The sequence below is a fragment of the Rhea americana genome, unplaced genomic scaffold (assembly GCF_003343005.1).
Source record: "Rhea americana isolate MKP2758 unplaced genomic scaffold, rheAme1 scaffold_16, whole genome shotgun sequence".
In the NCBI taxonomy this organism is placed as follows: domain Eukaryota; kingdom Metazoa; phylum Chordata; class Aves; order Rheiformes; family Rheidae; genus Rhea; species Rhea americana.
In genome coordinates this window covers 4,827,336-4,854,858 of record NW_028185705.1, presented here as the reverse complement: position 1 = coordinate 4,854,858, position 27,523 = coordinate 4,827,336, and the positions used below count along the sequence as shown (strand labels likewise).

Below are 27,523 nucleotides of genomic sequence, written 5' to 3'. Positions count from 1 at the left end.
TTCTCTGGAGTTTGGTGTCAATGTATTAAATGGTTCCTGTGTGTTATGAAAGTGTTGCTTTACAATTAGCAGTTTTATAGGGGAAGAAAGAAAAGCTATCCTGAGCTGTTAGTTCTACTATGTTATATGAAATATAGCATGAAAGTCATTAAAGATAGAAGAATATTAACACATTTACAAGATTTCATTGCTTGGACAGAAGGCCACCAAAAATCTACTTCCTAAAACAGGAAGCTGAGCTATGTGTCMCTGTACATATTAGGCAAGGCGACACTGAGGCATTATTTAACACATCATTCACTACAGCAGCAGCTCTCTGTTTTCCACCATGTGATTGAATTTACATTGTTGGGACATCCTGTYGCACCAAGGCTATGATCATGGATATTGTAAATTCATCTTTGAATTTACCCATGCCCTGTAATAGACATGACCTCAGTTTGCCAGCCTACAGATTATGAAATGAAGAAAAGCTCTTTTAAATAATGAATCCTAGGAACCCAGTTCGGTGACTAATGTACAGACAGCTCACCTGCCRGGAGCAATTCCTGGATAGTCAATGTGTATCACCTTGCAAGGACAGAGCTGTAACAAGATGTGTCCTGGCTTGCAAAGCAAAATCCCCTTTTCTGGGCACCTGATCTGCAGCCCTGTGTGGTACTCGACCCTCCAGATGCCTCTCTTAGCCTCCTTCCAGCCATTTCATTTATGAAATCCTTCCTTTTGGGTGGCAGCATCAGGAGTAAGGACTGGCAGTACACATCTCTTGGTGCTTCTCTCAAAAATGCTGTGTGGAACAAGTTCCCTCCTTCCCCCTCTTAAATGGTTTTGGTCAGTATCCTTGCTGATATGTGCTCACTTGTCACTTTGCAYGGACAACTTATCATGGAAAGTGGAATGATCCAGGCTCTGGGGCCAACTTTCAACATGCTGCACTTAGGCTCAGGCGATTACATACCTTATGGCCAGATTAAGACCTGCTATCTGCAGCAGAGTACAATTTGGAGCATCAGAATTCAGTGTTGCCCAGCCCAGAGCGTACAAAACCTGAACCTCCCAGATGCATGCATGGGCTGTGGTTAGTGCTCTCTGCATTTGGGYCCAGGCAYATCCAGCAAGCTGACACAGGTTGGACAGTTGAGGACTGATGACTTTGTTTCTTTAGGTGGCTACAACTAACAAACTGATGTTGCAATTAATAGTGGAACAAACCTATTGTACTCTCCACCAGTGTTCTCAGAGGAGGGCAGAAAGCAGGTACTACTGAGCTTCTCTACTCATTTCTAATTCCTCCCTTTTTCTCAAGGACATGCCCCCCCCCCTTTTCTTTTTTTGTTATTAGAATAAAAATGTTTCATTTGCAAAGGGGTCACTGAGCTTCGTAAGATATCTGCACAAAGATTGTTAGTATTTCTACTTACTTCTTACATTCCTGTTTTTTTAAAAAAACATGAATTTCCAAAGCAAGGGGTGAAGGGAAATTCACTTTTTTATTATTATTATTTCCACCATTAAATATTTGTCAGGACTACAGACTTGAAATTCTAATTATTAAACAGGTGGTTTCAATGATTTCCGCAAAGCTGAGTATCCTGGCACCTTGTCCAGGATTCTTGTCTGGGATTCCCCGGGCGTTCTGCACTGAGAACAGTGGGTGGAAGAGCTTAGTGCCTATGCAAAGTAAATACTGTCTTTGGTATTAGTCTATAAATTAYAAGCATGAGCAAGCAACTCTGTATTTTCTTCTGTGCTTAATAGGTGCATTCTTCACCCTGAGGCAGCCAAATTTACATGCTTTTGTTGTCATATGTGTAATGTGCAATATGTATTTCCTTTTTATTAATCAGACCTGCCATCATAAAAGAGAGAGAGGGAGTCTGAAACACAGTCAGGATAGATACTCTCATTTGGTAAGCTTTCGTGCACAGGTGAAGATGCCTGTTTCCACTGGAATAGATGGCAATATTCTGTTGCTTGCAGAAATCTTGCAAATGAAAATCAGGCAAAGGAGTTACTGGCTATCTCTGGAGTAATTCTCCTCTGGAAGTGTGCAGTTAATTTCCATTTAGGCTAATTATACTTAAGGAGCCCTTTCCTATAACTAATGAACAATAGGCATAACCTGTTATTACATAACCATAGGCATGCACATTAATACACCRCCGAATTGTGCTACCCTGTTAAAATGCTTCCTCTACAAAATTCACTGGAGATTTTTAGAGACATTTGCTGTAATTACTGCTAGCATGGTTTCTAATTCATTTAATTTTCTTTTCTACCTAAACTGAGCATATAAGTGTATTTTAAGAGATTGAATAAATAAATTTTTAATTATAAAATGATGTTATATCATATATTGTTAATAATAACCAACAATGTGTAATACRTGTTTATGTATGAATCCATTAGGAAGACAAACTAATGTATTTCAGTCCTAAAACAGTGTCCTAATTTACCCTGTGTTTGTGAATGAGAGACATCCATGTTTAAAGCAATTAGAGGTTTATAAAAGCATCAGATTGGCAGTAGGTAAAGTATCGAGCACACTCGGTACTTAGGAATTCTGTTGTCGTCTATGGCAAAGGAGGAGACCCTTGTTTGCTCTTAATTGGTTCCAGCAGTTTATGAAATTGCACAACGGGAATGGTACAGAGATACAGACCTCCAAGGTGGGAGCAGCATGATGCACATAGTCCTGATTGGCAAACACTCTGATTATTATTGTTATCTTAAAAAAAAATCGTTTCTCCTTTGTACCCTCTCAGCTCCCACTCAGGCAGTTTTGGGCAGTTCTGTCGATTACTTTCTATTAGCGATAGCAGATTTCAGAAATCTCCAAGGCAAGTTCCAGGCACTCACTAGTCTCATGACAGGACTCAAAAAGGCTGCAGTCAATGTCACAGTCACAGTTGCAGTCGTTGTTGGCATGGTCTTCATTGGAGGTCTGGTAGTATCTATTGGATGGACAACAGGTATCTATCAGCCAATGTTCACAGGTATCAGGCAGCATTATAAGAAAGTCCCAGAACTGACAGAACAAGCAGGCCAGGATAAGTGTTGCACATTCATCTAAGAAAAAGGAAAAGCAGCAAGATGTAAGAAAAAGGGAGTGCTTGACTACCCAGGCATAGGCTAGTGTGACTATACAGAAATGAGATGCAAAAGATAAAGATCCCTGCAGCRCACACGGTAGGCTAGAACTACAGTGTTGAGAACTACTTCCATGAAACAGCCAAATGAAAGGATTTCCTATGTTGTTTGTCCTGGAAAAACAACTGACATGAAAATATTTTGAATGAAAATAGTCTGTGGAAGTGAAGATCGGACGAACAAGTGCACTTAAACTGCTTGGGCTGCAAGCTYCAGCACAGGAGTGAATTTCACTCAGCAAAGGTACTCTGTCAGTTTGTGGTCTTGCAAAAGCGTGTGATGCCACATGTTCCACCCGACCTGCAGAYGCTACATGGGAATTGATCTTCATCAAGTTCAAGTTTCGAGTTCAGGACTGAATCTTTCTTATTTAAAAAATTCTTCTTTGGATTGTCAGTCCTGCATGGTCTGATTCAATCCTTGTTGGAAGTTAGTGTGCAAAGACACATTGATATTACRGGGAGTGGATCAGGCCCTCAGATTTTCCAAATCTGGTTCTTGGCCTTATACTTGGTCATTCTGGATGCATAGAAGGTTGTATCACTGGTTCATAAATGAGATATGGCATCTGGATAAAGACTGAGATGACTTCATGAGTAAGACCAAATTCACACATATGAGGGTGGAGGCGAAGAGCACAGATTCATCACCTGCTTATAGTTTAATTTTATAAGTAGTCTAACAGTAAAAATGTTTAATGACTGCTCAATTGCTTAACTAAAGAGAGGGAGTAAAAGCAAGTGTGGAGAACAGGGCAGTGTGATGATCAGTGCTCATTCCAAGGACCTTCTACTTTCTCACTGAAACAGGTTTTTCACCTTTTTTATTCACAGATTTGTGAATTTATAAAAGAAGACAAAAATATGAAAAACAGTGTTAGGTAGGAAATATATGTATGTATAAAAACATTTGTATATATGTTTAAGGGAAGTTCTCTTTATTTCTAGTACTAGGTAGGATACTGGCAACAGCATTCATCTCTGTGTCCATCTGTCTCATCATTCCTATGGGAGCTARTATTTCTGAATAGATATTCTTGACCTCCAAGCATTGTATGTCACTAATCCCCAGCCCACAATTCTTTACATTATCTGTTTTTTATTTTGTGATCTGATATTTCCTTTTTTCTTTCACTTTCTAGATTGTTTTGATCCATCTCAAGTATGTCTAGCACCAGAAATGAGAGATTTCAACCGTATTTTGGCAGACTAGGATTAAGAGTATATGTTTGGTTTGATAGAGCTATCTTTCAAAAAAACCCAACCAACCAACCAACCAACCAAMCAAACAAACAAAAAAACCCCGAAAAGTCAGCGGGAAACCCCAGTCCCTACGGCAGATGCCTGTGGCTCTCTGCTGAGTTGGCTTATCAGCTGGCTTCTCCTCCACCTCCCCATCCTCCAAGGCTCAGCTCCCCAGATCCCTACACCCAGGTAGTGACACTGTCTCTGACAACTCCCACAYCCCATCTCTAGGACCAGTTGATGGTGGTTTGGCCCTGCATCACTATGAAAGAAGTTATGGTAAGCCAGCTGTTCTCTGGTGGATCAAATTAGATAGGCAATCACCAGAGATGTAAATATGTAAGGAATTATGCTCACAGACGTAAACATTTACATGCACGCACATACACACACACTGCGTTTTATATACATACTAAAGCTAGCCAGGTTACTGCCAATCTCTTCAGATCAAAAGTTTCACCTTTAAAGCAGATTTCATGGGACTGAGCCTTTGCTTTAGGTGTAGACATTTATCTATAAAGCTAATGATAATGCTATGAGCTATTTAATGAGCGACTACAACTGGCAGGATGTTTCTGGAGAGTGATTTTTACCTATTTCTAAAAGCATAATCCCATCCTTTTGCCTACTAGATCTTTCCTTTCCTCTCCTTTTCTTTTGTCTGTTGGTTTTGGGAGAGCTTTATGCTGGTAGATTTGTCTACTGTAATTGCAATTCTAAATGGCAAAAACTTGGTATTATATTTGTCCCCCAAAAAGGCAATTRATTACCCACACTTCGGATTACAGCATTTGGGGAGAACGCATTTGAGTGCAGCAGTGTTTAGAGTAGGTGTGAGATTCTGCCTGTATGAATCCAGTTGGAGTGCAAAGACCTAAACCTTTCAGATTGTTTTTTTTTCTCTCTCCTTGTTTTTGGAAAGGAAAAAATGCCTTTGACAACATGAATATCTTTTCATTGGTTCTTTCAGGAAAGCATATGGTTATAACCACATTTCTTGCCCTAGGATGACTAACTGTGAAATAACTCATTCAACTACTTTGGTTCTGTTGTGGCATTTTATATCTCACGTAACATAAAGTTCACTGCCAGGAAGTTTCCAGAATTATGTTTTTTTTTTTTTTTTAAGAAAGCTTTTTTTGATGAAAAACAAAATTAAAAAAGCATTCCAGCTTCTTTATAAAAAAAAAGAAAAATCAGTTACAGCTGGTAGCAAGAATAAATAGCATGTGATTGAATTTCTTTCTAAGTAGCATATCATCACCAGTGTTATCAATTTTAATTCTTATTTGAATATGTCAAGATCTATTTAAGTTCAGACAAGCACAACTAACTTCTAAGTCAGTTTGGTAGAAAAAGAATGACTAGATTTTGGTGATACTTAGTAAATTCATGCTTATATTTTTTTCTAAGTAAATGAACTGAAATAATTATAAAATTGAAACATTTTATAAGGTGACACTGCTGCATTTAATTGTATGAAATTTACAGTGTAGAAAATGTAATCATTTTATCCAGTAGTCCATGGTGTAATTAAGACTATTCTTCTTAGGTATCTTATATTTATGAAATTTCCTTTCTATACCTAGATATGAGAGATCAAATTCAAATTATATGTCAATTAAGGGTCTTTCTTGTTTTTTTTCTCTTTAAAGATCTGTTTTCTAATAACAGTTTTTTTACTGAATGTGTTAACCATAATGGTGCTTATGTAATCTTAAAAGAATAGATAGGATCCTCAGGGCTTCATCCAGGAAAGGGAGCACACAAAAAGCACAAGATTTTAATAATAAAGTAATGTTTCAGCACAGAGTCTGTGATGTGCAGTAAAGATGCTTTTAAATTCCCATCAGAGCACACACCATGAACTGTGATAATGGATGTAACGCATTTTGCAAGATCTGCATGTGTGAGGCTTTTTTGTCCTGTTTTAAGTGGGGTAATGTATATAAATAATAGATATTAGCAATTAAACATCCATTCCTATGCATTCATTTATATATTTGAAAATAAATTAGCCACAAACTGCATAAAAGAAGATGCAATCTCCTGTTTTCTCTTCTGTTTTCCCTGCTGTTTGTGAAAAGGCATTATTGCATTTATCTCAGTGAGAACAATGACCTCAGCTCTCATTCTCTRCATTAGTAGATTAATTACCACAAAAGAAGAACTTCTAACAGTTTTGCCAGCCTGTCTGGACTCTAAATTTTCCTGCTCTTGGCTGCTGGCTGTCAGCTCACCCTCCACTCAGGCAGATAAGTCCCTGTAGGAACCCGGTCCAAAGCTCACTGATGCCACCAGGGTCACCGCTGGTGAGACCTCTGAGTTCGGATCTGCTCTTTTTTGAGTAGTGGATCCAAAACAAGCATAGATTTCCTCACCTATTGCTGCTCTGAGAGGTTCTCCATGCACCAGTGAACAGGATTTGGTCTTGTGTGTGTGAAATAAGCAGTAACTTGTCAGAATAGAGTGAGCAGAGTATGCAGTGACAACCACAAATCTGGCTTTCTTTGGTTTCCTTGGCTGACGTCCAGCCCTTAACATTATTAATTGAGCACAGATTGTTTTTTTGTTAATTTCCTTCACTTTTAGCTTTTTAAGGAGTATGAAATCTGTTATTTGCATCGCATGGTACACACCTGTGTGCCAGTAATAGTTGACGGGCCCGATCCGATAGTCAGTAAATCCAGAAAATAGTGTGTGTCTGGACAAGAGGACGAGTCTCTTTAATGTAATAAGTACTTCCTTTCCTTCACTGAAATTAAATGCATTCTAATAGATGTATCAGAGACATTGCTTTTATTACAGGATCAGTGATACAGAGGAGATTATAATGGCTCTTTTGGAATACTGTGGTTTATTATGTTACCTGTATTTAGTAGTTCTTGATTCAGGGGTTGTTAATATGATATAGATGATATATCCCAACTATATCGGCTGTAACATATTCTAATCCTTTATTGTAAAAGGCACACATAAGAAACTTAAACAAGGCTTCACAGAACAAAAGCACCCTTTTTTCACATCTACGGGAGTAATCAGAAATAGTTCCTCCCATGTTGGTCATCAGCAGAAATTCCACTTGAATCAGGGGTGTTATACTATTTACAGTATCAGAAGCCATGGTGCAGTGTCTGTAATGAGTGTGCCCAATCAAATCTCTTCCTTAACTTTCAGTTACACTACTGGCTGTGAAACTCTTACAAAAAGTAATGTAGGTACTCAGCACCTTAACTTGTGCTCTTATGATTTAGAAAGGAGTAGCTTTACTGAAAAGGTAAGACAACCCTGATTCACAGTCCCAGGGCAAGTTACGTACTAGCATTAGATATTGTTCATCTGCAAAAGTGCACTTGCACTACTGGGCTCCTGCTGCAATTTTGCATTTTAACTACCTTTCATAGTGTTTTGTTTTCAAATATGCTTTTCCAAAACTCTCAGTATACTCAACTAACTAAAAGTCTTATCTGTATATTGTGCCGTTTTGTCTGAGGGAAGCTCTAACATACATATAAAAGCTGCAAGACCACAATTCATTTAGGAATGGTGACATATATCCAAGTTTAAGGACACAGTGCACCTTTTATGCCCTTTTTATGCTTAATAATAAGCAAGTGCTTAAGTACCTTGCTGAATCTGCAGAGACGGTTTGCTACAAAAACAGACTATAAAGAGACCTTCTCATCTTGACCCACACGTGCTTTTAAATATGAGCTGCAGAGGGAGGATTTGGTGATGGGTCAGCAGGATGGCAGTGTTGCATGCAATGGTCTACTGCTTCATATAGCCAATGTCCAGACCTCCAAACACAGCATCTGTTCAGCAAATACAGCAGCTGCTGCAGTAACAACAACAAAAGCAACAGCCCCTGCTATTAGAGAGAAGAGTGTGTGTGTTATATGTGTACATGTTTACTCAATCCTGACAGATCATCTCTGTGAAAATACTGTTTACAAAGGTCCAAAAAGGCTCTACTGCACACAGCTCCACAGGCTCTAAGCTCTTCTTCTGTGACTTTAATATCACTGATGCTTTAAAATCATCTTCTACAGATTCTCATCTGTCACAAAAATTGTCTGCAGGGCAACTTAATAATGCTTTTGGCTATGTTCTTGAACTTGCTGTTTGGCATATAAGTATTTATTTCAAGCTAGATGCACACAGTGCTCTTGAAATGGTCATTATTTAGAAATCAGCTTAAATGAAATCTGTTTTATAAAACATACCGTCACTGTCTCTCTGATGTACTGATGCGTCATCTTCAATGTAGGTGAACTTTCTGCATTTCCCCAGGGAAGAAATGGATGATGTGCTGGAGCCTGACAATTTCTTCTCTTTTTTGGTATCCTTTGATGAAGCATCTGTAATGCTGAATTCTGAGACAGAACTCATAGCAATACCTTTCACAGGCTTTTCATCCGTATGCTTTTCATTTGTAAACTGATTATCTGGTGGGATTAGAAAAAAAAAGGAAAAGAAAAGGGCTTGTTTGTAAGACTAACAGAAAGATCCAAAAGAATCACACAGGCAGAATTTCCAAGCCTACAGCTGTTTAATTCCAAGACCTAACCTTACTTACCTAACGATTTCAATGGGACTCTATATATACATAAAGTTCATTCACAGAATAAGTATTTGTAAACTTGCAGTCTAAGGTTTTCTCTTGAACCTAGTGGACTTAGCAGTTAAGTGATAATTCATTTCCATTGGATATGATAAGACTAGGAGAGAGAACAGAATTATTGCCTCAGTTGAAATCTAAATAGAGTGTGATGATATCCTAAGCTTAATTTGTGAAATGAAAGAAGGCAAAACAATTATCCTGCTATTTTTCAACACCAGCTCTGTTTTCCTAAATTTACAGCCAACAGTGAGCATGTAGGTGGTACCTAGATGCAGATGTGCCAGCTCACCATGGCTCATAATCTTGTTGCAAAGCAAGCCAGATGGTCTCTGTTTAACATCCAGATTCATTATTTCATAACTTCACCCATACTTGTGTTGTTGGCCTGGAAGTCAGTTAGAAGATGGGATACTTCACATGCTGTCAATTTGCCAGAGAGGCAGCTCAAAAACCAGAGGGAGAGCTTAATCTTAAGACCCATCCATGCAAAAGTTTAAGAAGAGTTCTGAGCTCAATTTATTCCCGAAGAACTTCTCAGGCACAGACAAATACGGGTTGATATAGTGTCACTCACTTACCAAAGTGATCAAGAGGCCAAGAAACACACTCATTCCCTCTACTGCTGGGATGATAAAACCTCATCAGTTCTTATCTACAGCTGATTAACTCTAGCACCTCACATCAAGCACAGCCTCACTTTTTATCTTACTTAAATCTTATGATATGCTTGTTCTTAAACTATATACAGAAAATCAATCTTTACAAATGCCTCAGTTTTGTAAACATTACTTTCTGAGAGGATCAGTAAGTGTGCTAAAGCAGTTAGTCTGTGTTCTGTTGCAAGTAACCAGAAGAGAGATCCTGCATATCTTTTGTTTTCCATGTACCTTTGATACCTCCTATATTCTGAAAAAAGGCCAAGAAGAGAGAGAGAGTGAAACCTTGATGATACTTCAGTAGTCTCCCATAGTATCCTTTAGCTAAACAGAGGAGACTGGAACAGGATGGGTGGACTGCAAGGCAGGTGAGAAACAATTGTGACAATTGGGTAGTTGGAGAGAGTCTAATGAAGGACCACCAAGTTGGTGACAGGTCTGGAGCACAAGATATACCACGAGAGACTAAGGGAACTGGGCTTGTTTAACCTGAAGAAGAGAAGGCAAAGAAGGGTACTAACTGTTGTCTTCCACTTTGTAACTCGGGTTAAGGAAAAGCCAGACTAAGCTCTTCTTAGAGCTGCACAGAGCTGAAAGGACAGGAGGCCATTGGCACAACTTGCAGCAAGGGGAATTGAGATTGTATACATGAAAAAAAATTCTCCATCATGGGAGTTGTAGAGCACTGGGACAGGCATCCAGAGAGGCTGGGGATATGTGCAGAGCAACTTGATCTTACTTTGAAGTTAGTCTGGTTTTGAGGTAGAGGCTAGACTAGATGACTTCTACAGGTCGCTTCCAATCTGAACTTTTCTGTGATTTCTATGTTTCTATTTACTTACAGAATGAGGGAACAATTCATTCAAATTTTTACCCGTACTCAGATTTCATGAAGTTTTAGGTCGTCTTCCTGTGGTAAAATTTATAGAAGCAAAAATTTGGGTAGAGGTTAATGAAGTAAGAACCTGGAAGATGATAAGATGAAATACTAAATAATTATTTTTCTTAACTTTAAATCATTGTTTTAAGAATGTTTACTGGCAGAGCTTTTGGCTTGATTTTGAACTTACAACAATGCGAAGGTCTTCTATGAAGAAAATGTGGATAGTAACTGTTCCAGAGGGTTTACTGGTTGGCCTTAGGCAGGAAGTGACTAGTGGGATAGGCAGAAGTGGAAGGAAGAGAACAACTAGGAATAGCACAGAGACCAATCTTGGAAATCTAAAATCCTCAGATTTTTCAGGCATTATGAGGAAGGAGTTGTATGGAGAGCAGGAGAGAGCTTTAGGTGTTCCTGGGTGGCTCCTCTGGGCTGAGAGGCAGCACTGCACAAAGTGCAGCGGTGCTTGTTTGCAGCTTGCACACAAGATCACAGAAACTAGCATCCTGCACAAGGCAGGTCTTTGATTTTTCTTATTTATTATAATTTGTTGATGGTTTTTCCCTCCAAAGCAGGTACATATAGCTTTCTTGTCTCTCTGACTCCTTGGCCAGCTTCTTGAGTCCACAATGTGAAAATTTACACGTTGGTTTTACTTACAAGTACTGTAAATGCTGTTTTGCAGTGTTTACAGATCAGTGACGTCTCACAATTTTTCCTGCCCTTTCATTCAATAACATGCCATCTCCAGGAAAGGCTGTGCTAATTGAAGGAGCAGAGCTCTGGAGGAAGTGGTGGCCTCCTCATTCATTGGTTTTATTGGATAATAATTAATTTGCAGGTCCAAAAGACATATAGCCCATCCGTTATTTGAGTGCCAATCTTACAAATAGATTTTGTTCATCCAATCTGGGACTGTACACCCAGAGCTGAAGAGTCGAATAAACATGGATCAGATTGAATGGCCTATGTGAGAATGGCATTTTCACAAATAGCCCTAAAAATTAGCCTAAGCTGCATATATTTTTAAATCATGGTGTATCTGTTGAGTTCCCCATTTTTGCCACAATACAATGGCACACAGAATCCATTTAGGCATTCAGCAAAATAAGACCGAAAAATATCAGACAGAAGTAATCAGTAAATGCCAGAATAACATTTACTGTACCCACCGACTTCTACTATTCATGCTTGGAGTCAATTTTTATTCTTGAAGTGCTGTTGAAGAGAAATCAAAACCAGAAATAGAAAGGCATAGACATAACCTGAATTTTTCAGTACAGCACCATCAAACAAAAGGGTAACAAAAGCTGTCATTCAAGGACTCTTCTGTTTGTTAAAGCACACTACATCTTTGAAAATACAGTGCATTTTAGTGTCAGACTCTTAGTTTGAAAAGCTCCCTTTAAGTAATGTTATACTTGTCTTGTACGGCTAGATCAAGTCTTCATGCAATCACCGTAACAAGCAACTTGCTATGACAAGCGAGATCCTTGCTTCCAGAAAACAGTGCGATAGAGGCTAAAGCAGTGTACAATTATAGGTCTCCATTTCATTTGTATGCAATTACCTTCAGTTCAGCTGAGGGTCCATCTACATTATGTCTTTTATCAATTTAATGTTTGCACAAAGTGTCTGAAGAAATAAAGATTATGCTAGACCAGCACAAAAAAAGTGGTTAGCGTTTTTTTTCTCTTTTACAGTTTGTTGCTGCAAGGAACAGTAATAGGTTTAGGGGTTGGAACAAATAAGCGGAGCCAAATAGGCTTTAAAAATATATTACGTACAACTGATATTATTTATGATTACTTTTAAATGCAAATTGTAGAAAAATTAAATTACAATTAGAAATAGGCAGGATGTGAAACTTCACGACTGCCGCCTTAAAGCCAACGCTCAGAGTTTCACGTATCCACAAATACCGGTTTCTAACTTGCAGAAACCAACCACCGCAGTGAACGAGGAAGGAGAAATGAGTGTATCATCGAGATGCTGAAGTTTCAGGCTATTCAGTGTTAGASTGATAGATTTTTAGGCAGAGGCAGTCAGAAGAAAGCCGCTGTGATGCACCGGTTTTAAACACTATCCCGAAGCAGYAGCTTTCCTCCCAAGTGGAGGAAGGAGCTGCCGCGCCGCCGGCCGTCCCCTCTAGTGACGTACGTCACCCGTCCGCCCCGGCGGGGCCCTTTGCCCGGCGGCGAGGGCGTCCCAAGGGCTAACAGCAACCTAGGTGAGAAACTCCGCCGGCTTTAGCGCCTGGAGCTTCGTTGAGGGTGCGTGGAGGCAGGTAGGCCTTGGGGGCGGGCGGGGAGCTCAGGTGCGGGCAGGCGTCGTTCCTGACGTTGCGAAAGTAAAAAAAAAAAAAAAAAAAAAAAAGAAAAAAAAATAAAAAAAAAAAAAAAAAAAAAAAAAAAAAAAAAAAAAAAAAAAAAAAAAAAAAAAAAAAAAAAAAAAAGAAAAGCCCCCCCAAAAAACTCTCCTCGGAGAGGCAGTTTGCGAAGAGGGTGGCGGCGAGGCGCAGCTCGGCAGAGGGTCCCCACCGAGAAGGCCGAGGGGGAGCCGGCGCCTCCAGAGCGACGGACGCGGGCGCCTTCATGGTTTCAGGCCCGTCAGGCTTTGCTGAGCTTTGGAGACGGTGTATTTCTGCAGCGGGGAAACAGGGAACGGTGCGCGAGGCTACAAACGCGCGTCGGGCTGCCTAGGCTGGTATGTGGGCTTCACGGAGCGGTGCAAGCGCTTCTCTGCGGGCTTGTGATGATGGGCTGGTAACTCACCGACGCTGGGGTTTGCTGCTTTGGGGCCGTTGCAGCAACAAAGCTAACGGTGCCCTCCGTGTCCGTGGTATTCTACCAACAGTGAGYTTTTGACCTCGTTGCGTACATTTTACCATCATGAATTAGTGACCCAGCTGACTGTAAAGCCTTCTATAGGCTTACTGTAAATCTGTCACAGGACTGGCAAAAAAATTTGGCCCAGATCCTAAGCACTGACAGGCATGTTTTGATGGACTGCATACCAAGCACTTCCACTAATATTTCTTACTAATTATACCATATATTAAAAAAAATGAATGAAGCCAATGTTTATATGTAGCTTTAGCTGCTTTTGATACAAGAAAGAAACACAATCCCTAATAAATTTTCACCTTCAACATTTCTATTCATTATAATTTTTACCATGATGAATGAAGTCAGTACTGAAGAGGGAGGGGGTTCGTCTCAAAATCTGTTCAGTGAATGACTGAATTTCCTTCCCTTCACCAACTCGGATTCAGGAAGAAGGGAACAGATGGACACAGGAAGAAGCGGGAGGCAAGCGAAGAATGAAGAATACGGGCGAGGAACAGATGGATTCGGAGGAAACTGAAGAGGAGAGTCAACAAGGGACGGTAAGAGAGTTTTCCGCTTGACCTTTAAGGAAATCTGCATATACCACAGGTCAGCTGGATTTTGTTTTGGGGTGCATCCCATTTTCCTCTCAGTGGCATGTGATGCCCCAGTCTTTCAGGCCGTGCCACTGGACACGCAYTGGGAAATGCATGCAAACCCAGTGCCCAAAATGGGCTGCGCAAGCTAAGACTCCCAGGCACCCAAGCCACCYCAGTAACTGGAGCTTACGATTTTGAAGAAGTGTCTTGCACCCTGTYCGCTGTTAGAGTTAGATGCTCAAAGTGATTTATGGTTTTACCCACTTAAAGACATTTGGGATGGGCTGATTTTTAGAATATGCTGAGCATCTGCACCATGAGGTGTATTGAATTATATAGCCCAGATCACAACTAAGTCTCAGAAAATCTTGACTGTATTCTTAATGTTATTAAATTGCCTGCATATAGTCCATTGATTCGGGCTTTGCTAGCTATAGAATGGAAAAGGTGAGAGTTAAATGTTGGCCATGTGTGTCATTCCCTTTGAAGAAAATGGGAGCCATGTGCACTCACCTAGCAGCAAAGTTTGGCCCAAACTATGATTTCACAGCTGGGCCCTAACTTCAGGAATGTCAAAGCACTAAATGGCTCAACTGGAGAAACCTGATCAATGCTGTATTTTCACTGTGAATTTAAACTGCACACACAGCAAAAGCAGAGTTAGTTTTCCTCTCCCCCAAAATCACCTTTCTCTGCAGAATTGATAACATAAATATCAAGTTTTGCTCTCATCACACAAACAAGTAAAATGGCAGAAAATRTACTTCAAATAAAATCCACAGCATTTACTTTTTGGAGAGTGTTTAAGAAAATGGTCTCATTAGTTTTGACTGAAAAAAAAAGATTCCTTTAAGGGATTTCAGTAGGTGACACAAAAAATRTTAATATGAATGATCAAGACAATGGAGGTTAAAACTGTTTTGAAAATATGTTTCTTTTATAGATCTCAGCTGTTGGAAGAGTTACAGAATAAATACACGGTAGTGCTGACATTCAGTGCTGTTTCATCTTAGCAAAGGAGTTTTTAATAAAGAAAATTCTTTTCAAGGAATGCTTTCTGCAGCCAGTCTTCCAAAAGAGGTTTTCCCCCCTCCTAGTTTAATAAAATTAAAGTAATTTATGTCCTATTGATATGTCGATTTGTTTTTCAATAAACTTTTTCACAGAGTTTTTTTAAAATTCTCTTCACTTTAAAAATTATAATTATATGTCTTCCTCCCACTTTGAAAATGGCACAAGGTGCTCATTTGCAGAGCTCTACTGTTCAAATCTTCACTGAGAATAGAAATGTCATGACTCAGTTAACAATGCTTTATTATTCACATTGATCTTTTTTTATAGTGTTCTTTATCTCAAAAACATTGTAAATCAGATATCTTCCTCCCACTCTTTTGTTCATTTGCAAATTTTTATTATTCTAGTTTAAAAAAGCAATGGAGTGTCAAGAGTCAGTGTATATTGTTTATGTTCTTTTTTGCTTTAAAATTACTTCTAACTATAAAAAGTAAGGATGTACAGCCAGGAAAAAAAAAAAGGATTTGAAGATGCTTAAAATAAAAATTAGAGGAATCGGCATGAGTTTTATGTTGTTTGCTTACACCTTGGAGTTGTTAATGGACTTTGAAAGAAGGGGGACCAAATATTTTATGAAAAAGCTTTTTATGTGTTAATTCAAAAGTCCTGTTGTATCAGAAGTCGTTATCTGCGTTAGATACCAGATGTAATTCATACTTCCCAACAAACACAACAGCAAACTTTACAAATGCTTTTGCAGAACGTTTGCTAGACAGTTCGCAGGTGCCTGCCCAGAGACCTGCACTTTCAATTGCTCTACGTCAGTGCTTGGTGCCAGGCTCTCAGGAGCCCTCAGCTGATAYGCGCCAAAATAAATCACTGGATTTTCTCAAGAACTTCACAGCACTCTTTTGTTCACAACAGCAAATAATTCATAACCTGGTGGGCCGGGTACTTGCTCTTGCAGGCCAGATGAGGGATCTGCTGCTCTGGCAGGAGRTTGGAAAGCTGGTCCATTGCTTCTGAGCAATATGGTGTGCAGCCCTCAGAGAGGAGTTGAGCATCAGCCCCAGGACTGGTTTTGAGGTTCAGTCTTCCAAATTCTGCTTCAGACTCCCTTTTCTTTCTCACTGAGCTTTTCTTGAGGTCTCTATTTATGTCTTGGATATTGTGAGTGCATGAAATACAGTCGCTTACCCTCCATGAAATAAATCCATTACAGTAATTGGGGATAGTCCAGAGAGCAGCAGGATCTTGTGGCATTTCACATACTGCTTGCTGGTAGATAATGTTTTTTGGCTTATTTTGAATTCACTTCCTCCCATTTATGATCAGGGCATCCTGGCACCCCGCTGTGACTCCAGCAGTTCTTGAGAGACATCATCCTCTTTGGGGGTTTTCCTAGAAGGAATAGCTATTCCTGAAGCTGAAATTAAGCCCCACATTGGATTTTTGGATCTTGTAGGTGCTGTGGCTACCCTACCAGATGAGGCAACCCTATAAATCTTTTGTTAAAAAATCATCTTTCAATATTCTTTTTTTTCTTCTTTCGGTTTCAAGGCTAGACTCGCTAGACATTTTGCTAAAAGGGTTTATTAAACCAATTTAGAGCAAATGAGACTCAATCTGAACCTGTGCCTTCCAAGCAGAGGGTTAAGCATCTATTTGTTCTCTATAAATACCAGGTGATAAGTATGGCTAGAAGGGAGCAATAAGRGACTACTCACTCCTCAGGACTTGCTATCCCCATTTCAGGAGATGGAGGGCAGATGCTGAGAGGATGCAAAGAGCCTGGGGGAAGCAGACAGGGGATTTCGTTCCTCGCTGGTCCGTGCCACCCCGGCCATGCCAATTCCTGTCCGCTCTCTGGGGCAGGGGATCTGGGAGATTCAACATCACCACCCAGTTCCTGGGGAGGTGCAGGGCTGCACAGGYGTCACACACCTAGCCCTTGCGACAAAAACATCCCAGCACTCACCAGCTACTTATTGTACTTCAATGACATCTCRAAAGTATAAAATTCTCTTTCTTCCTCACTGCAGAGTGTGAAGCTGGAGATTTTGATGCATTATCTTATCTGAATTGATCATGTTGTTTTTAAACTAAAGAAAATCCAGACTTTATTATTATTATAGTCCTTGCCCTGGCAGCACTGCTGCATTAATTCAGTCTTCCTTCCTTCCTTCCTCTCAGGGTTAATTACTCACCCCATCAGTGAGGTTAAGACAGTCTGCCAATATGATCAAGTTTGAAAAGCAAAATCCTAACCCAAATGGAGGAGCCAGAAGTGGACATGACTTTATATAATTCATTGGCACGGTAACTAAAGGTAAGTCTACCCCATGGACTTGCTTGTGTAATTGCTCACTAAGTTTAGTTTGGGAAATTTATAGGTAATGTAAAATAGAAAAAGTTGAGTTTATTGCAAGGGTTTTTTTTCCACCCAGAACTGCATGTCATTAAATCTGGAAAGCACTCAAAAATCATAGTTTTAACTATTGTTGAGGGCTATATAGTGAAAAGTGCAGATACCTGAAGGATTTCCAGGCAGAATTTGTGAACTTTTCAATGAAAAGTTAGCACAATATCTTTCTCTCCTGTCCCATGGTCTTTGGCAATAATACTTCTTTTTGAATGACACTGAAGTTATATGCTTAGAGTTTATTCCCAAAGCAGATATTATGCATGATGATGGTCACAAAGATATCCTTGCACAGCATTAATGGCAGAGGAACTTCRAGGCTGTCAGCATTTTGATTTGGTGGGGGGAAACACCATCACGATAGCACGTTTTCTTAAAACGTATCCAAACAGTTTAAATGCTGTCAAGCAGAGCTGCAAATCACAGAAGATTCAGCATTTCTCATGGACAATCCTTAAAGCTCTGTTCATAGTAAATTGGCATATGATGATATATAACCACAAAAAAACAGGTTTTCTAATAAATTATACAAGCTTTCTTCTGATTTGAATCTGATGATGCATGGTGATCTGCGAGTGTCATATGTCTTTTAGAGGCTTCCTAACAAACACTCCTATTTTTCTTTCAACTGCATATGGTACTTGAACACAGTCGGGAGCGGGACTCGTCTACTAATGCAAATACTATTAATCTTCCTGCCATCTGATCACCTCACTGGGTGCTGCTGAGCAGTCTTCGTCAGGTGGTGTTGAAAAACCATTTGTTTAACTCTGCAAGGGCCTGATCCCATATCAGCAGATGTCAGGGGAAGACTTCCATGGAGCTTGGTAGATCAGGCTCCAAAACAACTGCAGATTTAAGTGCCTTCTCCACATTTCATTGCTCCTGAAGAGTTCTTGCAGAACTTCTGAAGCAGAAAAGGATGCATTGTGCTATATCTTTTCTCAAAATATATTCTTGTAGGCAACTCCCAAGCTGCAGAACATCTATTCTGGGGGAACACAGACTACATTCTCTGTTTCTTAATTGCATGAGAGGTACTTTTAAGACACTCTTGTCTGCTCTGACAAAGGAAAACATGGAAAACATTTTGTTCACAGTATTTAAATGTGCTTCTCTCACTGTGCAGTGGAAGGATGTGTTTAAAACTGCAATCTATCACTGTTTTCAAATCATGTGGGTGACCAGGGAAATTCAAGATATCTTTGCCTGTGTATATTAACTTATTTGGAGCAAAATAGTGCTCTTAGAAAACACGAATCCTTAAGGCTGAAGAAAGTTTCCTTTGTGACTGTGGTGCAAAGGTTTCCAAACAGCTGCTCATTCATTTGGATGCATGAAATATTTCATTCAGCTTGGTCACAAGTGCAAAAAGGTAATTTCTTCTCACCATGACACCGTGGTCATTTCTGCCTAGCTTTGTAATAATATTGGCAAGATCAGTATTAGCATAATTTATTCATTCTATGGGCTTTCAAAGGAGCATGCCAGAATTCCTCAGATCTCATTGAAATGCTGAACCCTCCCAAATCACTGACAGTTTTTTTTTTCCCAAGGAACTGCACTCACAAGGAGCTTGGCTAGAGGCTTATGTCAAAATTAGCGTCCGATGCAAGTAGTGAACACCAGACCTGGGATGGAAAACCAGAGATTTCAAGCTTTGTTAGATGTTAGGCTGGCAAGTCCATAGACCACATACAGGGATTGAAAGCTAGATTTGGCGAACCTCAGCACATTAAACTTGCAAAAATCCCAGCAGCAGCAGCACTTATCTCTCTCCCTTTGGGCTTCCTTTGCCCCACCAAAGTCTGGTGGGGTGAGGTGAGGGTGTGGGGGTATCTAGGCGCTGGGACACAGCCCAGCGGAGGAGCTCATCTCTCTCCTCAACACCAGCCAGTGTTTCCTCAAGTTAAAGGTTTCACTGAGGCTTGTACTCAAGACTCAGGTGAATAACCCTTCTAAGCAAGGAGGTCACAGCCCAGATCCTGAGAGGAGAAAGCATGTGTAAATTAAACGGAAGAAGTGTCACTGTTTTAACACTGAGATTGGGCAAAATCTAACCCCCATTAATCCTTCAGAGTAGGGACTCTGGTTTATTCCTTTTTCAATCTATTCTATATTCAAAGCAAGTACATTTTTTTTCTGTCACTATACCACTATTGTTAACAACTATAAATGTATTAAAAACACAGGGGCATTTTAGTATGTGTATTGTGCATAAGAAATATTGTTACATGACAAGCTCCAATTGGCAAGTGAAAAGAGGTTTTATTGAAGGAAATAGCAGTAGCAAACAGTGAACTATGCAGAATAATGGTAATTGTTCCTTTAACATTGGCAGCGCACGTTCACTTAATATGACTGCTCCTCTGTCTCTGCCTCATCCAGACCCAGAGGACCTGTTAGACAAGCAGGCAGCCACCTCTCTCTGGGATCAAGCTGTCAATGCAAACTTGCTTTCTTTCTATTTCTCAGAGCTAAGCTATACCCCCAGAGCTCCAGAAGCTTTTCCTGAGTGAAAGCTTTAAAAAAGCTCCATTCTAAATTACATCACACGAGCTGTTCTCTTCAGACTGACAGAACAAAAGGGGGGGGGGAAATGCCAAAAGTACCATCTGAATAACTTCTGAGTTGCACAGAATGATTTACCTCTTCATGGTCTACAAGAGCAGGCTAACATTGTCTTGACCTTGCCTATCTAACCCTCAGCAGTGTCCTCTGATCAGAGCCCTCTGAGGGGCTTCTGATCAGAGAAAGTTTGTACCATATGTTTGCAATACAGATAAATGCAGGGTAGAGCTGCTGTGCACAGCCTTTTAACTCACAGCAACAGGAGCTTCAGCACCCCCATTAAGTATGGCTCTAATGTAGGCATGGTGCTTCCTAAATTTTTTCAGGTGAGGTGGTTTCTAATGCAACCTGCTCATTGTTGCTAGAAGAGCCCAGCCTGGAGCTGCTGCCCAGCCTGGTGTGTTCACTTTCTAATCAACTATACCCCAATTTGCAGCTGTGGTGAGGGAGGACTGTGTGGAGAGAGCCACTCAGAAATCCAAAAGTCTCTTAGATTGGCTCCACCTGGGACTCCCAAGTTAAAGGTAAGTAGCAGGAGCAAAGGGTCTGGATGAGCATCACTCAGTCCTGCTGTGGTTGAACAAGGGGATAAATTGGTAGCTCTCCCACTTTCTCTAATGGCTTTCATGTGACACCTCATTCAATAAAACATGGCCAGCTGGGAAGGGAGGAGGCACGTCCTCCCACTTCAGAATATAAATAAAGGTAAGTAGGAAACAACAAGGATTTAGCTATTTTCAAGGTAAGAGAGAAACTTTGCAGTCCTTATAAGGTGGCTGGATGTTGATTTGGATTTTGACAGCTTTGCCTTGTTCCAGAGTAAGCCACTGAGTTCCTGCAAATTGAATCAAGCTAGGCTTTGTGCAGCTTACAGGCTCACTGAAGAGGACCTCTAGGGGTCCTTATTCAACTTTCACATCAGAATGTGCATAAAGTTAGAAGTGTTTTATCCATGTGCTCCAGCAAAGCATATGGTTTTGCCAACTGCACTCTTATGTTTGTTCTGCTACTTTGAATAAACCTTGTACTTCTMTAACTCATATTAGTACAACTAATAGTCTCATCTTAAAGATGAGCTAAATCTGAACCAGGTGATGGGTCAATATAAACACAGAAAATATACTGCTCAGTTTCTACATAGAACTAGAATAATTCAGTTCCCTTTCTTGCATGAAAGGGGCTACTTCAATGATAATAAATACATGGTACTGTGTTATAGTACTATAGGGAGAAAGAACTTGGAAAGGTGGTAAGACTTACCAGAGTCTCCAAGGGGCTGTAGGATGGGGCCATCCAGTTCTGGAAAACAAAATCAGAGAGAAAGGCTTCACTAAGTGGGAAACACTCCTCAGATGGTGAGGTGGGTTTTGCTACTTAATGTAGGTGCTGGCGTTTTTAAAACTGTTGTATCTGCTCACAACTGTACTGTTATCACAGGAAAGAGAACTTCRCAACATGAAGGGGAAAAAATGCTATTACTAGGAGATACCTGTTCACTTAAAGATCTGACATCCTCAAGCCTCTTGCTGAGATCTCCTTTTTTTTTTTTTCCAAAGGACATAGTTGCTTTCCATATGGTTAGCACAACCTGTCTTACTCAGAGGAGCAGAAGCAGAGCCCCAAGGATCCTGACTTGCTAATACAGCATTCATCCATAAGTGTTTGGTGAGTAAAGCTTACGTTTACGGTTATATCTTTTTTGTGGCTCAGGTACAAGTTGTCTTTGCACAWCTGATCAGTGAAATGGTACTGCCTTGTTTGGTAAGGAACCAGCTTAATGCCCACTAAAGCTGATGGAATGCTTGTCTTCAGTGTGTGCTATTTCAGGTGTTATTTTTTTCTTATGCCAAAATGTGAAAAATCTTAATTGGGCAAAATCTTCATTTAAGTAATTGGGACTGAGGAAAAAAGTAATAGTGAAGCTGAATACTGACATCATTGCTGTGTATTTTATCACATCTCCATTCCTATCAATGGTAAATATGAAGATGCTAGAGCTCTAGTGTTTGAAGTGAGCGGAGTGAATTAAACATAAGCACTGTAAGAGAATGCAGTGTAGCTTTCTAAACCATAGATGAGACATAATAAACTAGGTCCAAGTTTAGATCACACATCTTCAGTTTCAGGGTGGAGATGTTTTGTAGGTTTTTTAGCTGTATTAGGACTTTTTACTACCTTTCATTACCATGATATCTATGTATCTCATAAAATCAATAATAATGGTGTCTATGGACTGTGTGTTTCCTCTCTACTTGGAAAAACCTAGATCTTATCTAAATGACAGATTATACACATGGGTGGCATAGCTGTACTCAAGGATGCAGGACTTTGTGTCATGCAGGTGCTACTCAAARACAGAATTTTTTGAAGTCTCTCTGGTAAATCTGTACTTGGATCTGAATGTGTGAATCTGGAAAAATACTGGCTCACCTTGTAAACCTCAAGTTGTGTTTGTAACAGCAGCAGCAGAAGCTTGCTTGCATGTAAAAGGAGGAAATACAATCTGGAAAGAATTTTGAGACAATAGACAGGGTGCCACAGCCCTATTTCCAGGCTACTGCTTGATTAAAGCACAAATGGTCTTTCAGTAGGACAGCAGCAAGGTTCCTCATGACACAGGGGCAGGTGTGCCTGCAGGCCAAGACTTTGGGTTGTTGACACCCCACCACAAGCAGGTCCTGCACACCTGGATAGGTCTTGTGCATGAGTTAGCRTAAGCAATTTAGTCTCTTCTAAGCCATTCTACAACCCATATTACTCTCTGCTCGTACCTTACAGCGATTCATATCCTGTATGGGTCTGGCTAGTATGCTCTTAGCTACCTACTTTGGGGATGTTTGTGATGGGTTACCTGCTCTTGTCTGGACCTAGATCCACTTTTCACTTTGCGGTCTGTAGATGAGTCTTATTCTCTCTTTTGTTCTACAAGTATGTGCAGTCCAAGCTTTCTTTTAGCTTTACTAAAAAGAGAATCTATACCTTTTCCCAGAAGAATCATGACTTGAAATAAATACATGGAAAATGTGATTTGTTTCTGTCTTTCAGTAACAGATGACAGTGACTAAGGCTGCATCTCTGCTAGTCGCCTATAAGTGGTTTCAAGTAATTTAAAAAGGGACTATTTTACTTCTCTCAGAATATGAGGCAGCTCTGAGGTAGTGCCAAGCTCATGCAGAATAAGGACACAGAGCATTTGAGGAAGGGAATCTAAGGTCCAATACACAAACAGGAGGATCACAAGAACTTAGAGAGTTTGCAAGTGTCTTACAGTTGAAAGCAAAAAACCTCCCACCAATAACAAAACCCAAAATTCTCCCCTCACAACTGTTGGGACTTTATTTTGCTGATGACTCTGAGGAGGTACCAGGAAGACTAAGAAAAGCTAGCAAGATCAACCTCCCATTGGAGATAACTTCTTAAACCCTGACTGTCCCTTCCTGAATGCCTAGACTAACCATTTAATTTTTGYGTCTTAATTCCACCCCTTTAAAGTGGGGACAGATATACTTTCTAATCATATGAGTGTTTTAAAGCTGAAGTCGTGTCTCTAAGTTAATATGTACCATGTAAATGCAGTTGTCAAAGTTTTTCTGGTTATACTGTTCAGCTTAGAAAGCATCTTAAATTCTATGCAGTTAACTTCTGTAGCTATTACAGTTTAGGTAATGTTTATGACCACCAGTTAGCTACAACAGGAGGATCAAACTTTGCAGACTTCTGATTTTCTTTCCAGCCTATAGTTTTCCTTCGCTGCCAAGTCTATTTTCTACTCTTGCTACTATCCTTCCTTCTGTTCAAGGGGATTAACAATACCAAATAGSCTCTTACAAGAACTAAGTTGTTTCTATTTTTAACAAGGGAAAATTTATGCCATATTTGACATGAAAGATATGTGTACGTATCCATTTTAGGTTACGGTAAGCCAATCATATTAGACTAGGTTACTACATGTGCTCTTGCTCTTAGTTGTATGYTTACTGGAATTGCCTATTTGGAAAGTTGGTGTAAGCATTGGTAAACTAATTCTTGYTCAGTTAGAGGTAATGGAAATGTAAGGATGGGAAATAAAGGTTATTGCCRTGTGTGCTGTACTGTGATTTGGTAACAGTGGCTGTTTTGTAGTCAAGTGGTCATCAAAACCTTTCTTGGAGCAGTAATAAACTTTAAAAAAATATTGGGGAAAATATATCAGTTTTCGGAGTAAAGAAAGATGCAGCAATTTTGTGACACAGGTTTTCAGTCTGTTTCTGATTATCCTTTTAACTGGAGAGTTGGGGTTTCTAATTGTAAGGTTAAGGAATCCTTTTTATCTATCCCTTGCTTCCTAATCCTATGCTAGACAGTATTGTTTTCTGTGCCTTTTGTCTTCTGGGGAAGGAGGCAATCTCTGGCTCATGTGAACATCTTGTTAAAGTCTGCTGAGGATTAGGGGGTGTGACAGTTTTCTTGCTGAGCCTTTTTATTGGGGATTTTCATGCCTGCTTTTCTGGGAGGTCTTTGAAATGTCTTTTATGTAGCAATCATTTCACTCTTCCTTTGTTGTTTCAAATGTTGAGGCTGTAGTCTACTCATCTGTTCCTGTTTATGTTCCATACTAGCTGGTCATAACAATTTGGCTTGAAAGAGCTCACTATCATTGCTCCACATGCATCTGAATCACAGAAGTGTTGCTGACTGCTCTACCGTAACAGCAAAGTTGAGTTTCGTTTTAGCACGTTTATTTAGTATGAAATACTGTTACAGGGTTTCTAGGTGAAAAATACTGTAGATTAAAAAAGAGATAATTTGGATACTTCCTTAGCTATGTGTAGGCATTTAAAAATGCTTCTATTATGAGATAGATCCTGCTTAGGGTGCACTCATCATAGCAACTGTAGTCACCTAAAARTTAGGTGTTCAGTGTGGGGGAAAGTCCTGTTATAATCCATGTAAGAATAGGCCTGCCTTGCTGGCCATTCGTCCTGTCCTGATTACAAGTGTTTCAGCCAGGAATGAATAGTTCCTTGGAAGTCTTCTATGCTGCCTGCTTCTCCCCCCACCTTGGCTATAACAGAATAGTGTCTAGAAATCCAACTTTTACATGACTAAAGTTGGAAAATGTGGAGATCAAGCCTGACCAAAGAACTCACTTAAAAGCTGAATAAGTTTGTGTTTTTTTTTTTTTTAAAAAAAGAATTTTATTAATCTTACATTTCAGTTTCAGAAAGCTATGGAGTTGGTCAGTATATTTTAAGTTTTTGTAAAACACAAGATTTTCTTCCTAAGTGTCTTACGGAATCAGTGTTTCTAGTTCTTCAGTAGCTATCTTAAGATGCACAGACTTTTCCAAAATCAACCCAATTGTTTTTTAAATGAAATGGTAAACACATGTTTTAGTTGATTTCCCATGGTGCTGATTTCAGACCTTATGCAAACTCAGGTACCTCCTGGGGAGTTTTAGATTTAAGATTAAGCAAGGAGCCAGGGTTATGCAATCTTACTAGAAATAAAGATCTCAAAAATAGTTTTTTKGGGGAAAATGGCTGCATCACCTTCACCTGGGAGAAGATTGAAGTTATTACCAAAACTGRTTGATTAATGTGGACAAGATCCTGTTTAAATAACTACCTAGCCAAACTGTTATTTACTTCAACTTTACAACTGTTATATCTTTGCAGAGGAAGAAGGTACCCACTTAGATGGGTTTTTTTGCTCTAGTAAATACCTTTCTGAAAGGGTTTCCCCCCTCCACCAGCAATTTGCATCAYGTAACAGTGTTTCCACCTGTATCTGCTTGCAGCTTGCCTATCCAAATTTCTATTGTCTAAAGCCATATATAATCTCCCATTTCACACTTAACCACAAAACCCATTCTTCCAGATGTGACCTCAGTTTGTTTTTTATAATGTGTCTTTTTGTTAAAGTATTTTAAACAAAGCATAATATGCAATGATACGGCACTGATGTTTATCAAAATTGTTTCACACTGCACTTCTTTCTATTCCTGTATTTTTGGATCAAGTACGATACAGCTGCAGATTAATACCACCTTTTAATATAGATTTAATGTGTTTATTTTTTTACCACATTCACTCTATCCAATAACTTGTTATATGGATTTTACTTAATGGGAATCTTGTGGGACTATCAAAGGGCATTTATTTTCTATTGAAATAACAATTAAGATAACATGCAAACTAATACAGTAATCAAATAAACCTGACAAATAACAAAAACTTTTTAAAGCTGCAGAGGCATGCTAACAAATCTATTTGATCAATATATGGGATGTGAAAAAAGAGGAGACAAGATTGACTGATGAATAAAATGGAACTGACACAAATAGGCTGACAGCCAGTCGCAAGTCTCTTTAGGGCAAATGCAATTAACTTAGAATAATAGACTCAAATTTGATGGTTAGAAATGCATTTTTATTAACAATCACAGCCTGAATCATTATGCGCTCTTATGAATAAAATTGTACTTATATTGAATGTCTGTGTATACATGTATGCATGTACATACAAAAAAGCCCTTGCTGAAGTAGAGCTTTATTTTTGTGCGACAGAGAATAACAGTATGAGATTTAAAATAAAAAGCATACACAAGTATGAATCTAAATATTCAAACTAGTGATATAAAAATTACATATGTGRTATGCTAGTATTAACAATAAAGGCAATAACATCAGTCCCAGGACTGCTTGTTCTTTTGGGAAGTGAAATTGCAATCAGGGATTTACAGATTTCATTCTGAGGCAGAGAAGTCATTACTAGAAACATAAGCTCATTCTCTTTACTTTAATAGCTATTTTAAATCATTCATTTAAAAAATACATTAACTATTTATTGTAAAGGCAGTACATTTCTACTGGCATTTCATTTTCATGCTTTTTTAAATCCTTTTTAACAAATTAAAAATTATTAAAAGAAGATTAGAATTAGCAAAAGGATCCTACCAATTTTTGAAAATGCTACTCTTGAAGGGTATTTCCCATTATTAACAGGTATGAGGTATTAAAACTTTAAAGAGAGGGAAGATATTCAATTGCTAATGTGTCCTTTTTCTTCTGACCTTCATTGCATAGACTGATTGCTATTTGTAAATTACTTTCAAAATTATTAATCTCAATTAATTTCTGAATAAATATAATCTTTTTTCCCCCCCTCAAACATCCTTAGGATTTAGATACTAAAAGAGCTGCCTATAGGATACGTTATGGTGCCAAAGTGTCTTATTTGTTGGAAAAAGATAAAATACGCCACTTTAAATGCTAGATGGTATTAGTAAAGTATAAATGAATATGAAACAGTGATACCTGCAACACTTGATGGTTAAATATCTTAAGATGATGGAATGGTAGAAAATAACATCTTTGTGCTGGAAATGACTTTAAATCAAGTGTTCTCCATCTCAGTGTCCTCTCTGGACCACTGGCTGGCCAGGGACTGAACAGCAGGGAAATAGGATGCTCTGTAGGTGGGTGAAGCATTAAGAAGCTTGTATGCAAGTGTCATGCTTCTCATCCTGTTTCTGGAGCTGTGRGCTGGGATACA

At 39.3% G+C, this 27,523-nt stretch overlaps 1 protein-coding gene and 1 long non-coding RNA gene across 2 annotated transcripts in view; one reads left to right on the top strand and one right to left on the bottom strand.

The window, feature by feature from the left end:
- Window positions 1–2,809: 2,809 nt before the first annotated feature.
- Window positions 2,810–27,523, bottom strand: part of MDFIC2 (MyoD family inhibitor domain containing 2) — a 48,158-nt gene continuing 23,444 nt past the window's right edge. The window contains exons 4-6 of the mRNA XM_085300008.1: window positions 21,249–21,287; window positions 8,621–8,842; window positions 2,810–3,069 (exon numbers count right to left, since the gene is read on the bottom strand). Of these exons, the coding sequence (XP_085156134.1) occupies window positions 2,810–3,069; window positions 8,621–8,842; window positions 21,249–21,287 (521 nt within the window). The remainder of the gene's footprint in view (window positions 3,070–8,620; window positions 8,843–21,248; window positions 21,288–27,523) is intronic.
- LOC146598595 (uncharacterized) lies at window positions 12,754–15,064 on the top strand. The gene is made up of 3 exons (XR_014895235.1): window positions 12,754–12,841; window positions 13,829–13,942; window positions 14,925–15,064. It is a non-coding gene; the product is annotated as an uncharacterized LOC146598595 (long non-coding RNA).